This window comes from Coturnix japonica, chromosome 12 (genome assembly GCF_054131305.1).
Source record: "Coturnix japonica strain WE chromosome 12, WE-NBRP24, whole genome shotgun sequence".
In the NCBI taxonomy this organism is placed as follows: domain Eukaryota; kingdom Metazoa; phylum Chordata; class Aves; order Galliformes; family Phasianidae; genus Coturnix; species Coturnix japonica.
Genome location: NC_140674.1, coordinates 10,117,075 through 10,130,940, shown reverse-complemented (window position 1 = coordinate 10,130,940; position 13,866 = coordinate 10,117,075). Strand labels below are relative to the sequence as shown.

Here is a 13,866-nt window from a genome sequence, read left to right as displayed (position 1 = left end):
TTAATTCCTGGCTCATAGTGCTTTGCTATCTGCTGTACTTGTCGCTTTGTCAGCATGTCCAAGTGAAAAAAACAGCTATGCTTATTAACATATTGGGCCAGATGGAAGCAAATCAGAAAAGGTGGAATTAGAAACATGTTCTAATGGAGACCATTTTTAGCAGGGGTGATTATCCACACCTCCATCACCAATAATGAGTCCATGTCCATGGAAAATCTCCAAATGCAGAGGCTGAAAACAGCCAGTGGGAAAAGACAATGTTGAGAAGAGCAATCAGTAAGTAAGAACTATTTTATCACTTCTAGTCACACAGCACTGGTCCCTTCACTGTCTTTGCTGGTTCTTTTACAATTATCTTTGTATTTTGGCATTTTGGAACACAAAGCGTTCTCCAAGTTGCTCAGTGAGTTTTGACAATAGCACTGCACAGAAATAAAGAAACTCTTTAGCTTTGCATATTTCCACACACGTGGTCTCATACAGAAGTGCATAATCCATTTCAAGTCTTCATTTGAAAAGTAATTTTCCAGCAGAATTACCTGAACATCCGATGATTTTAGCAGCAAGTTTCTTAGAGAAGCGTAGTATTCAGATGGAAGTACACAGTCTTCAGTGTAACAAATATTTAATCTAAGTGATCCCAAATCATCCGTTTTAGAAGACTTGTTACCATTTTCTCTTGGTTGAAGTAAGTACCTGAAAAAAAAAATAGGGTAATTATGAAGTCAGTGAAACTGATGAAATTTAAATCTCAGTATTTTAGAATAAAGCAAAATGTCACATAGTACTATTTCAGCAATATAAGAACCCAGCCTGACAATTGGCAATAAAATTCACAATAAGAAAACCTGAGACAAGAGTAAAAAAGGAGCAGTATTTCACGCATCTTCAGCACATAATAGAACATGTACTACTTTTCTTGTGTCTTCCCAAGAAACATTATAGATTTTCTGTACCCCAATTAGGATAACGTGCTCTTTTTCTATTTCAGATACATTTAAATCAATTCTTCTCTGACTCCTGCTGTAGTTCAATTTCATTCCAACAGGAGGTGCAGTCCCACAAAAGTTTTCTTAAACAGCTTATGGCACCATAGTATAAATTCAACATTTGGCTGGCTTCAAATGTTTTATAATGACTTATATTAGTACTTAAACAATCATGGGACTGGCCTTTTTTTCCCCTAATAATCAGATGCATTGCCCTGAAGGCACACTAATGCAATGCACAACTAATTTACAAGGAATGTCTCTACTTGACAGCATGGATCAGGCTTATTTTTCCAAAGTACCAGTGATACTGCTGATATATCCTGTAGTCCCATTGCATTTCAGAACACTTAATGTAAATTAGCATTAAAAAACAGAAAAAGCAACAGTTTTTAAATCACAGAATATTTATAAGCAGGTCATAATTGGAATAGGAGGATCTTCACATGCAAAGTACGTGTACAAAGTCGATTAGCAAACAGAAGGCCATTTACACTTTGAGTCACATGTGCATGAGCCATGTCTGATTCAGAAAGCTATACAAACACACTACGTGGTAGTACGTCCATGCTAATGTAACTTCTCTCTTGGCATGTTTTCAAGTGAGGTATGTCATGTTAATATGGTCATATGGTTTTTGATCAGCTCGGAGTGCTGGGCAAAGGAGTCTGAAGCTCAATTTTTTACTTAGTGTACAGAGAAATACTGACACAGACATTTATTACATTTCGGATCATATTCAAATGCTAAGATTAAAACCTAAGATTTGGATGCTGTCTGACTTTTCAGTCATTCTGAAAGGCTAACACGAATTTAATTACTAGTGATGTAGTTCTGAGAAGTTCCAGGATTCCCAGTTAACTTGAAAATTATATACAGATCGCTAAAATTCAGCAAACTAACAGACAGCCATGCTCAGCCTTCCTTCTCTTCACCCTCTGTATTTCCCACTCAAATACATTAAATATCTAGCAGGAGTAGACAGACTGGCAAAAAGGAAGTTGTCCATGAACCCTCTGGTAAGATTAATATATTCAGCAAGAAAACACTTCAGAAAGATTTTACACTTTGTACCTTCCATGTACAAAAGTCTAAGCTCATTCAGATGAGCTAGACCACTGTAGTTCAAGCAGGACAACGTACTCCAATGATAAATTAGAATAAAACATCCTTTGCAAGGGCAGATACGCAGCATAGAACAAAATTAACTTCTGAGCCGTTATTTCTCACCATGCTTGAAAGGAATCATTTCTTAACACCTTCACAGGAACTTTAATTTCTCCTAGGAAGATATCTTGTACCAAATTTCCATTGTTCCATAGGTCTACCCTGAAAATAACAGCAGGACTTATTTGTTTTTCCTCTCCAGAGAAATAAGAATCTTCAATTAACAGCACTAATCCACATGCACACAGGCAGGAAATGTTAGAAACCTCACTCCATTCTAATTAAAGCAAGAGGAATCAAACAAGTGGCTTATTAATCCATAAACAATGAACAAATAGTGAAAGTTAGACTTGCAAACCTCCCATCAGTAAAATAATAATAATAAAAATAGTGCTATAGGTAACACGTATTTTCTGCACAGCCTCCACCCCCAAAACTGATTCTTCTCAAATAATTCAAATGAACATTTTAACTGATAGATTCACACATCCCTATCTAATAGCTACAACTGGGCACACTGCAATGCCACACCGACACATGCGCGTGTTTTTCCAAAGAGCAGCATGTATGTTTGCAATCTTAAAAAGGAATCACAGATTCCAGACATGCACACTGGGTTGTTTAATTGTTTTTATTTTTATTTTTTCTATAGCTTCTTACCTCGCTGACATTTCTGACAGACAGCAGATGTTAAGAAGAACAAAAAAATTAATACTAGATTTGTTGGGGCATGACTACTTTTCTAAATGTTTGCATATATAATGATATACACAATACTAATCAAGATATTCTCAAAGCTAATAGTTAAGAATGCACAAACTTAGTTCTACAATGGCTATTAAAACTAACCACTAAATTCTTCTGATGCCTTTTAGGAAACTTAGGCTAGCTTTGAAGACTTTATCATTCAGCAAATCTAGTGCATGTACATGCAGGAGTATGATAAAGAAGTTGAGCACTGGGGCATTCGACTGCTCTAACTACATCAAGAAGATACAGACTGACTTCCTCTAGGGTAAAGAAGCAGAAAAAGAGTATACTTTGAACTATTCTTAACATTTGCAATGAGAAAGTGAAACAAACATTTCTCTCAGAAGTAATGTGAAAGCCTTGAGAAGTTCTTAAGAAGCTTTTCTCTCTTCTTCTGAAAATACTGCATTTGAAAGCATAAGCGAATATCAGATCTGCTTTTATCATCCAGTACAAGTTCCGTAATCAGTATTCTGCCCAAACCAGTACGTATCAACAGGAAGTCCTCTTTGTACCCCTTTACCCACAGACACAGGAAAGAATTTGAGGCCACCAGATACACTTTCACAACATAAGAAAACTCAGACAAAGCCCTGAATGATAATCCAAACTCCCTTGCCTTCAGTAATCAGCACACTACAAATTGCATAGGTAAATTTCTATGTCTGAAGGATTTTTTGTGCAAATTCTCTAGAACTACTCTACAATAGAATAACTTTTATTATCTCAAATTACGATATTTTATTGTAGTAATAACCTACTAAACTCACCTGACTTCCAGTTTCTGGATATCTTCTTCTTCCACTTGAAACTGGGACTTTTTGGTGTAACTGCTGGACCTTGTTACCTGCAAGTAAAATCTTCCTATTAACATCAAATAGCAAACCTTAAGTCTAACAGTGCTATATAATTATTAATCCCTTTAAATATATATATATATATATATATATATATATATATATATATATATATATATATATATTCAGTTCACCAAACAAGTTGGTTTTGAACAGAAAGGAAACTAATGGAGCAAAAAGTTCACACTGGAGTTTGATGAAGGCTAGCTGAGATCCAGGGGGAACTATAGTATTGATGTATCAGGAAAAAACAAGGAGGAAGCAGAACATTAAAATGGCAAGAATCTCACTGGCTTCATTATGAGCCAGATGAGAGCACTGAAGTGAACTGAAACATTTAAGGAAACAAATAAACCCACTTTTCTTGCCCTTGTTATACCATCTGCTTATTTTTGTTCTCTTCTCATTTCTGGACTGATGGATTGCATTCTCACTTTAACACCAAGAAATCATAAGACAATGCTATAGGGGTGCTTCTTGATTGTAGTTTTATCCAAGTTTCTTACTTCTACAGAAATGATGTTCAATATCTTATGCAGTTCAAGCAAAACACAAACAATACCTGTTTCTCTGCGCATAAGCAGGGAACAATTTATTAGGATTAGTATCTACATAAACAAGTAAATTATACTACACTTGAGGCACAAGTTCAACTACTTTCAACAGTCAAATGAATAGTACTAGACCCTTAATATGCAAATGTAGTATTTCATTACAGATAAAAACTTAAAGTTAGCTTCTGAAGGGCAACTCAAGTGAGAGTGAAAACAAATTCTAAATAAACTAACTTGTTCTTTTAATCTAATCAAGAAATATGCCCTTTTTTGTATATCACTATATTACCTTATTTTTTTTAATAAGACATTTATTGTTTGTTTTCATTCTTTAAACATCTTCAAGAGCATTGAGCCCAAGTTGAATCCCACAGGACAGGTTTAAGTTCTAACAGAACTCTGATGGCAGCAAACGCTACATAAAGTTACTAAGGAGAGTAAGATACCCTCACAGGTGCTTATAAGGAGAACGCTACTGGCTGGCAGTCTCAAGCAATGTAATTATGTCATTTAACCTGAGGGGCTACTAAAGGCTCCTTCATTTACTTGAACAGAGCTTTCTGCTTCAGTACAGCTTCCTTCAAAACATTTGAAGCATTGCACAAAACAGACAAACAGAATACCACACAAAAAGTTACCTCAAAATAAAACGTTTCATTAAACTGCGGATTGCTTGTTTTCTTCTTCACTTTCGTCTTCTTTTGGTCATTCCTGTTCCAACGTGGTAAATTTTTTTTTAAACCAGAAACAACTTAAGCACAGAATTATAAAGATATTCCGTTGTCAAGAAAAGCCTATGTGTTTAAGCAGGGTGTTTTTTATTATCATTTTAGAGATCACTTTGGTTAATGAAGAGATTCTTAATTTAAATTTATCTTTACCACATAACCTGGGATGTTAAGTTCAAGCACTTACAGTTAGCCATGTACCTGTTCGGCCCAAGTAATTGTCCCATGGCACAACTACACCTTGCATGAATCGAGTACAATATGCCAACAATTCCTGAAGCATTTCAAACTTAAATTTGAATACAATTTCTTTACCACTGCCTGCATGTTGTGAACATAGTTTTCCTGGTCTTGCTCAACTGCTGAGTTCTGTCAGGTTCTTTACAGATAGAGGCTTACACCAAGCCACTGAATGTTTTCATTGCAAGAAATCTCTGTTAATGCTGGATGGCTAAACAGTGTCAGGACAAATAAAACATATATTCCCCACTCTCTCTTGGTTTATGTAAGTAAAACAGATTTTTTTTATTTTACATGCTTGTAAAAGAATGAAGTCTTATTTAGGTAGCAACAGACTATGACAGTACAATATTGGAACATAAAAGGAACAAATAAAAAATGTGGGTGCAGAAAAACAGAACAAAGAGTAGAAATTGTCTCCTAGCCAGTCAGTCAGCCATTTTTAGGAGGCACTGCCCATATATATACTCTCTGCTCACAGTATATGAGTCACATGCATGACACTGGAAAATAACTTTCCAAGTTCTGTCAGATTTGCACATATACTCCCATACCAACGGGATAAATATTGCGTAAATTCAGTCTGTACCACAGAACTCATAGAAGAAGCAATTGCCAATATACTTTCTTTACCAGTCAGCAGCATTCTTAAGTATAATGATTGAATCTCACTACTTCCCTTAACAAATTAGACATAAAAAAAAACCAAAAAACAATATTTTCTTACATCCTTTATCAAGAAGGAAAAAACATCCCATCATCCCATTCTTTCACTTAGATCTTACTCTGGGGCACTTCTTCAAAAGTATTTAACACACACAAGCTTAACATTAGAGGTTTGTTACTGTGCTCCCAGCGATAACTCCCCTGTGCCATGAAGAATGGGTGAATTCAACACTTTTTGCTTAAAACCTGTTACTTTTTTTTCAGTTTAAGATCACACCATTTTAGATTAATTTCTTATTATAATGAAACTTTACCTGGAGGGACCCACAAGAGAGACAGTTGCATAAGGATCACAGTTCTGTCCGTTTATAAGAGGCAACCCATGGCACTCCTTTATGCTAAAACAAAAAGGCAATCAGAAAGAGATTGGGTTAAAAATATATACATAATGCAAGAAATTCTTTTAAAAAAACATTTTTCAATTTCTGCCCTACTTTACAGCATATACCAAAAAATGGCCTCAACCATGATGGCAAAAACTACATTTCTAAGGCATTAAAATAGATTTCAGTGTTTTGTTTCCGCTTAATTAGGTTCTGAGTTGAGTAAGTTCAGAAATGCAGTCATGTCTTAAATTATTATTTAAAACCAACATCCAAAGCTAATAGAGTGATAGTTGGAGCACAACTTGGATTCATCCATACTATCCAGCCACAGGAGGAAAAACAGTTTACCTTTGAAATTATACTTGCAGAATTTCCAAGCACTTTTCACAACAGCATACAATCAAGGGTAAACTGCCCTTTTAAAAGAGCTATTTTCTTCCATTAATGCTTATAACTCAGTTACAAGGAGGTAAAAAGGTGCACTGTCCATCACTCCTGACACGAAAGGACAGGATGGTTATCAAAATATGTTTTCTGGATCAGATTTGCAACCTTTTTGCATCACCACAGAAGCAACATGATTAGCAGCAGAGCAGTGCCTGCAAGCCAGTGTGGTATATACCTTCAGATGCTGCCCAAGTATGAGCATTAACTATAATCAGCTGAAACAACAGAAGTAAACCAAGGCAGTTTGCACGCTTGGAGCAAAACCTTTCTAGCAAAACAATGCAGCCACGCACATTTTGGTATTTACAAGTCCAGAAACATTCAGCAGGTTACAAAATTTCTTAAGCAATTAAGACAGACAAGGTCTGAATGTTACATTCCTGCTTGATCTGTATTTTTTAAAATAATCTCTTAAGTAACAAATGGCTGCAATTGAACTATACTGAAGCAAGTAAGTTTTGGTTGCATTATTAGCCCATTTGAGGACAATTCAAGATCTATATCATTCACAAAGAAAATAAACTTTTCTGCTCAAAATCTGTGTAAGTAACAGAATACATATACTGAATACTCTAATGTGGAGTTCTGGGTTACACAGTAGTTTGTAACACAACCAAAAGCGCCAAGTTTAAGGCAGCTGCAGTAATTCAATGCTATTAAGTAAATGTCTCCTGTGCGCAGAAAAACAATGCCAGAAGACCAACAAGAATTCTAAGCTGAAACACAAGCTGGGAAGAAACAGAAACTAACACTCCTGTGCTGCCTCAAATCTCCACCCTCTCGGACCACGCACTATTATAAACCAGTGGTTATTTTCCTCCAAAAAGTCCCTTTGTCTCAGTCACTTCAGGGAACATCCAGTGCTGAGCCACCACACAATCATTTGTTATTTTTCCTCCAGTTCACAAGCACGCAGCCGGCCCTCAGCATTTCAATAATTTTTGAATCACAATGAACCCTACAGTGATTCCAAGCCCACCATTTAAAGGGGTTCTTGAAACATCTAGTTGTTTCATAAGCATTAATTGATTCCTCCTCCAACACATACATGACATAGAAGCGTGGTGACAAAATTAAACTAAACTTCAGTAGTTTGAAGTAGCAGATGGAGACAGATAGGACTTGATCTCTCCAACTATTAGGCATTTTGTAACACTAAGCACACTGTGTTTGTTTAGTGCAAGTGCCGAACGGTAAGTCAACCTCATCTGACCCTCAGAGGAAACACACAACAGGTGGATCAAGTCAGAGCAGAGAGTTCAACCATTTCAACAAAATTTCTCCTTGTGCAGCCTGGTGTTCAAACTCTGGATTTCTGTAGCAAACAGACACGCAGCTACAGAAAGCGGATTTCACATTGTATGAAGTTCCTAATTCCTTTCCCGATTGCTGTATGACCTGCACCTGGATTTCCAGATAGCAGGAAAACATTCTCCTGACAACTACACAACCCCACAACCAGGTTCAGCATCCAGAATTGTCCCTTTAAGCTCATTTCACATTGCAGTCAGTCTCCCTGCGTAGTCATGCAGTTCAAACTTTCCCTTTCCTCCTCCTGCCTAAGTCCCAGCTGAGCCGGAGTAATAAACTGACACTTCAATTTAAGATAATGTGTATAATCAATTTATAAATGTAAAATGCCAGAAATTGCAATACAGCCATGATAAACTACTTCTGCCTTTCAGTTATATGAGCAGGGTAAGCATGATTTAAATTAAAGCTTAAATTTAAAGCCAGGCTAAACATACAAAAGGCAAACACCACTACTCAAAAGCCTAATTTGGCAAGAAAAACCCATGCATTGCAGCAGGAGCAAATATGCAAACCACGGCCACACAAACTTGGCTGTTTGGTTTTTTTCTTTCCCCACAGACTCACAGAAAGGGGAGATGCAAACACGTATTTCTGACACGTGCTACTATACACACCACTGTGGTTTTGAAAAAGTGTTCATTGAGTCAGCAGCTAATCTACTGCATTATCTTTTTCCCCTCCTCATTCACACAAAAAGGAAACAACTAGAGACAGAGACAAAACAAACTTTTAATTCAGAAGCATTATGTGGGTGTATTTGCATGAACTTTAACAGTAAGTTTCCAATTAATACAAAAATACCTAAGTTCAGAGATTAGCCCACTATAATTAGTCCTTAACGCAGCCTTTCATCAGATTAACTCATTGCCTTTATTTCAACAGAGGGGTAAGAACTTAACTGATACAATTTCAATCCATAATTTCACTTCATCCAGAGAAACATGAATTGAAATATCTTGTTTCTAGATTAATTCCACAACCTGGAAGCCCCAGTTGGCTTCTGGAGCTCCTACTCTCAGAAAACTGGACACAGTATTTATGTATTTTCTTTCCCTGAGGTCAAATAATACCAAGTTAGACACTTGTGTATCTTATACAAGACTGCTTTGTGTCTATTTGAGCAAAAGCAGCAAACTTGCTGTTTTAAGGGCCATTGGTTTTTTGGGTTTTTTTGTGGTTTTTTTTTGGGGGGGGGTTTAAGGGTAAGGACAAAGCTGTATCGTACATGCTGTACACAATCAAGTTTTCCTCCATCCTGTATTAGCTGTAAGAGGTTAACAACTTCAGCAGCTCTTGGCACTACACTTAACCTGTAAAAACTGCTTCCTACTGGAGACACATTCAGCGTCTAAAGCAAACTTCATGTAAATGATTCAGAAAACCAGCAAAAGCACTTCCACAAGCATGTCTACGAAAGGAAGGCAATTCAACTCCTAGTCAGCTCCAATCCAATCACTTGGGGTCAGCCACAGAACAGTTACTACTGGAGCCCTAGATAATAATCAGAACCACAGCCCTTTATCACTTCTTGTCTGTGGGCTTAACATGACCTTAAAGAAAGCTTAACACGAGCTTAATTATTTTCCATCTTCACAGAACTAGACTCTCAGGGAATAATACATAGTGGAAATGCACAAGAACCTACCTATGCACAGAAGTCAGCGCAGGTACTGAGAGTTCTCTTATTTTATAAGAAAATGTAACAGTGAATGTTTAAAAGCCTCCTATGCTACTAAACATCCAAATTAATGGTCCCTTAGTAAGCAAAACACAGTTCTAAAAGGCACACCGTATAGCCCACACCTTAAGAATTACCCTTCCCACTATTTTTTTTTTTTTCTCTTTAGCCAGTACTTGTTCAAGATTTGATCAGACCAAAAAAGGTAGGGACAGAAATACACATGTTTGGGGCTTTTTTTACCTAACTAAAGCTCCATTATTTGCTATTTTTCAGCTTTGTTAAAGGAGTGCAATACACCAACTTCTCAGGGTCTGGTGACTGACAAAACATAACTAGCTCTCCTCTGAATTTTATAAAACACTCTTTTTAAAGGTTGAAATGTTCTACTAAAGAATTTCACATGTGTTTTCTCTATGTTCCTCACACTTAAAACTAAAAGGATCTCAAGAACATCCTCAAATCCATCCCTGTAGACTTACATCCCATAAGGGATTTATTTCTCATACTCTCACACATACAGATACATTCATGTACAATCATCTCAAGACTCTCGGTTTGTCTGACAAAAAGATAAGCTTTTTTGGTTTAAGGAACTCTTGATCTTCTCATCTAGAATGGAAACAAAAACACTGACGTAATTCTGTAGTGTTTTACGCAGTCTTCTCCCACATGTCAACAAGTGGGTGAGCAGAGCAACCATGACAGTAATCTGGCTTCCTTTTTTGTCATTTATCCCCATCATAAAGAGATCCTAACAGAGGGTATCGTGAGTAACGCACTTCCTACTCAAAACTGCAATCTGCAACAGCAACTTTCTAAAGCAACCTTTCTTCACTATATCAAAAAGTCAAAATATTTAAAACTTAAAAGCAATTTAACTTAGAGTGCACAGATATGCGGAAATTAACTAACAAATGGGACATCTAAAGGAAAGTTAGGTTGGGAATAAATCAGTGATAAAAATCCAGCCAGCTTTTGGCATTAGTGCAAATTTAAGGCTGTTCTAATTGATGCTGAAAGAGGCATTCAAAAACAGGAGCAGCAAGATAACCAGTGATACGAGCTGCCACCCACCACACAAGCAGAAAGACATGAAAAATTATCTTGAAGTTATAAATACACATTGATGTACCACAAGTTTTCATATCTTATCTGAATTATCAGCCTATAATAGCCTACAAAACATTACCAATTTATCTGCCTTAGTTCTGTCACAGAATTAGCTTTCCTTTTCATGATCAACTAAGCAACCGAAGAGCAAGAGGTTAATTCTTTAAGCCTTGCTCCAACTGAATTCAGCTTCATAATGAAAACTCCATTGCAAAACAGGCAGTGCAATGGTTTCCCCTGCCCGCTGGAACTGATCTGAGTATGAAGCTGAGACAAACAGAATACCACACACAGTTTCCTCCCTCGTCACAGTTTCGCAATACAAACATTATTTAACACTGAATTCTCAGACAGGGAACTTTCAAAAAAGCAAACCTTACTCTGAGTTACCAGATCAGTTACCAAATCTCACTGGAAAGAATCAGGCTGTCTTTTGAGTCTTTATTTTAATAGTTTATATTTTGTTTATTTATAACCTTCTGCTTGTTCCCTTTCCTCACATGGCCTATCCCAAAACCTGTTAAGATAAGTGCAGACAAGTCTCGTTTATCTCTGAAGAACTAAAACAAAATACAAAACTGCATTTTTCAATTGAAATTCTAGCTTGTCCTCCTAAGCCCCACTCATACTGAGAATATAGTCACAAGAAAATGCTGGCAAACTCAGAGTATCTGCAATCCACTGTTTCCACTGGACTTAACAGCTTCCCAGAAGCAAGCAACATTGAAGCCTGCTGCACTTCTTCCAAAATGAAAAGACTAATTTCTTCCATAAATCCATATCATACTTTTAATATGAATATCAATACACTAGATTTTGCATAGCTGCATTTGCATTAACTTACTGATATCTACCATTAAACATATTGCTTAATAGCAAAAAAACTGAGTGACCACCATGTGTGATTTGAGCCTTCTGTCTTAAGTCTGTAAACTGTATATTCAGACTCCAAAAGTCTAAATTAGAAATTTAAATAAATTATAAAACACAGCTCTAGGAGTAACAGCAAACTGCAGAGTATTCAGCATTTCCTAACAGGCGTAATTCCCCACTTTTTATTTAGTATTGATAAAATTCATACAATAACTTCTACCATTTTGAGATCACATACACCAAAACCCTATTATTTATATGAAGCTCTTTACATATTGGAGTGAAAATTAAGTTTGCTAGTGAGAAGTTTGAGTCTTAATAGAAGCGAGTACATTGGGAGCTACAGAGAGAAGCAGCTGTGAAGAACTTTTGCAGGTGCTCCCTAAGATCATACCTATCACCTCCAGTACAGTAGGCTCCAAGAAAAGCCACATGGAGAAAAACAAACATTATTGGTACCAGAATGTGCAGACATTCAGTATTTAAAGGGGCAGATCACATCATGCTGTAACAGACAACTGTGTATTTAAGGATTAATGTATTTTCTTACTGTACTACTAGTTGCTGGCACACAGATCCATTATCTGTAATCAGTTCATTCAGTTTTAATTCAAGGTGAACCTTCCCCTGAAAAAGACAGAAACACAAATAGTTTTAAGAACTTTTCTTTAAGAAGTACAAACTAGAAAAATGATATACTTTATAGTTAGAAGCCATTTAAGGTTTGTTAAGTGGATACAGTGGAGTAATATCCAAAGCACAAATCGTGCAAGTATCCTGGATATGCTGATTAATAGAAGCATTACCACCCTCAACTGCAGAACTGAGTCAAATCTCCACAGATCTCAAACAAAGCAATTCTTCCAGCAGAAGGAAGTAACAAGAGCAAAAGTCCCTCTCAACCCTTTTGTCCCAAGCATGGGATTAACCCTTGAACAAAGTAAGAGCGAATTTAAGAGAATTTCAGGTGAAAGTTCTAAAGCAACCTTAGAATCTCAAGCATTTAGGTGTATTTAGAGAATGTGAATAGTAGACATACCCAGTAACCTTTAAAGTCCAATTGTGAAATCCAGTCCAGTCAGATTATCAGTTAGGAATCTCATTCCATTGCAGCATTCAATTATATCATGAAAAATCCCAATATACTGATAGAACAGTAGAGGAAAGGCAAGGAGTATCTAAAAGCTATTCCCCTCCTTTCATTTTTTGGAGATGGTGGGGTGATATTTGGCAATTACTAAAATGTACTTCAAAAACAAAAACAGAAAAAATGAAGACACCATAAGCAATGGCACGTCATGGATTAACTCAGGAACTCAGCAAGGGCGAGCCTACTGTATGCTCTCAATAAAATGCCTCAAGAGCTCCAAGTCAGTCATAACATGCACCTTTCTTTGGATGACCAAAATTTGGCAGAAGAACCTTGCTCCCAACATCCGCAGCCTGAACAACAATGCTACTCATTTCACTGGCTGCTTGTGCTGGCTTTCACATCTAGTGTAACAAGACAGCAGCACAGTCTTTAATCAGTACCACGTTCTCCTCAGCATATTTGGGATTTGTCCATTTACTAAATGAAACATCCGAAAACCATCTGCAGTGGTTATGGTTCTCATTCAGCAATACAGTGAATTTGGCAAGAGTCAGAGCAGGGACCCAGAAGGTTATTCCATAGTTTTTCAAAGGGTTGAAGCTATAACTTCAACTACAGTTCTGTTCCAATGGCACCAAAATGGAAAGAAAACCCTTAGCTGACAGTGCAGGCACCTCTGATGTATGGATGTCTTGTCATGAAACTGAAACATCATTATTGCCAATCCCCTGCAGCAAAGGCTGCATTTCTCTCTCTGTACATCACACGGGAGGAGAAGTAAGGTTTCTTTTTTAAGGAAACATTTGGGATGCCTGCCAAGTGTTTTGCAAACTGTTACTACATGCACTGGAACACAGGTACATTAAGAAAATATTTGTCAAGCAGAGAAACTCAACTACAAAAATAGATTTACCTAATAAAAACAGGATACTGAGAAGCATGCCAACAGCCTTATAAGGCAAACTTACTGAATGAGAAGCAAAAGGACAAGACAGCTAGTATTTATGGAAA

The 13,866-nt window shown here is 36.8% G+C and overlaps 1 protein-coding gene across 12 annotated transcripts in view; it reads right to left on the bottom strand.

The window, feature by feature from the left end:
* Positions 1–13,866, bottom strand: part of RASA2 (RAS p21 protein activator 2) — a 40,149-nt gene that overhangs the window by 13,323 nt on the left and 12,960 nt on the right. For 10 of the 12 annotated variants that reach the window (XR_014933190.1, XR_014933191.1, XR_014933193.1 and 7 more), the window contains exons 5-10: positions 12,313–12,389; positions 6,266–6,349; positions 4,956–5,028; positions 3,677–3,753; positions 2,220–2,318; positions 540–696 (exon numbers count right to left, since the gene is read on the bottom strand). Coding sequence is in view for 8 of the 12 variants with exons in the window: in XM_032446468.2 (XP_032302359.2) it covers positions 540–696; positions 2,220–2,318; positions 3,677–3,753; positions 4,956–5,028; positions 6,266–6,349; positions 12,313–12,389 (567 nt within the window). In the remaining 4 variants the exon portion in view is untranslated. The remainder of the gene's footprint in view (positions 1–539; positions 697–2,219; positions 2,319–3,676; positions 3,754–4,955; positions 5,029–6,265; positions 6,350–12,312; positions 12,390–13,866) is intronic. The other 2 variants (XM_085512955.1, XM_085512956.1) reach the window with 1 other exon arrangement.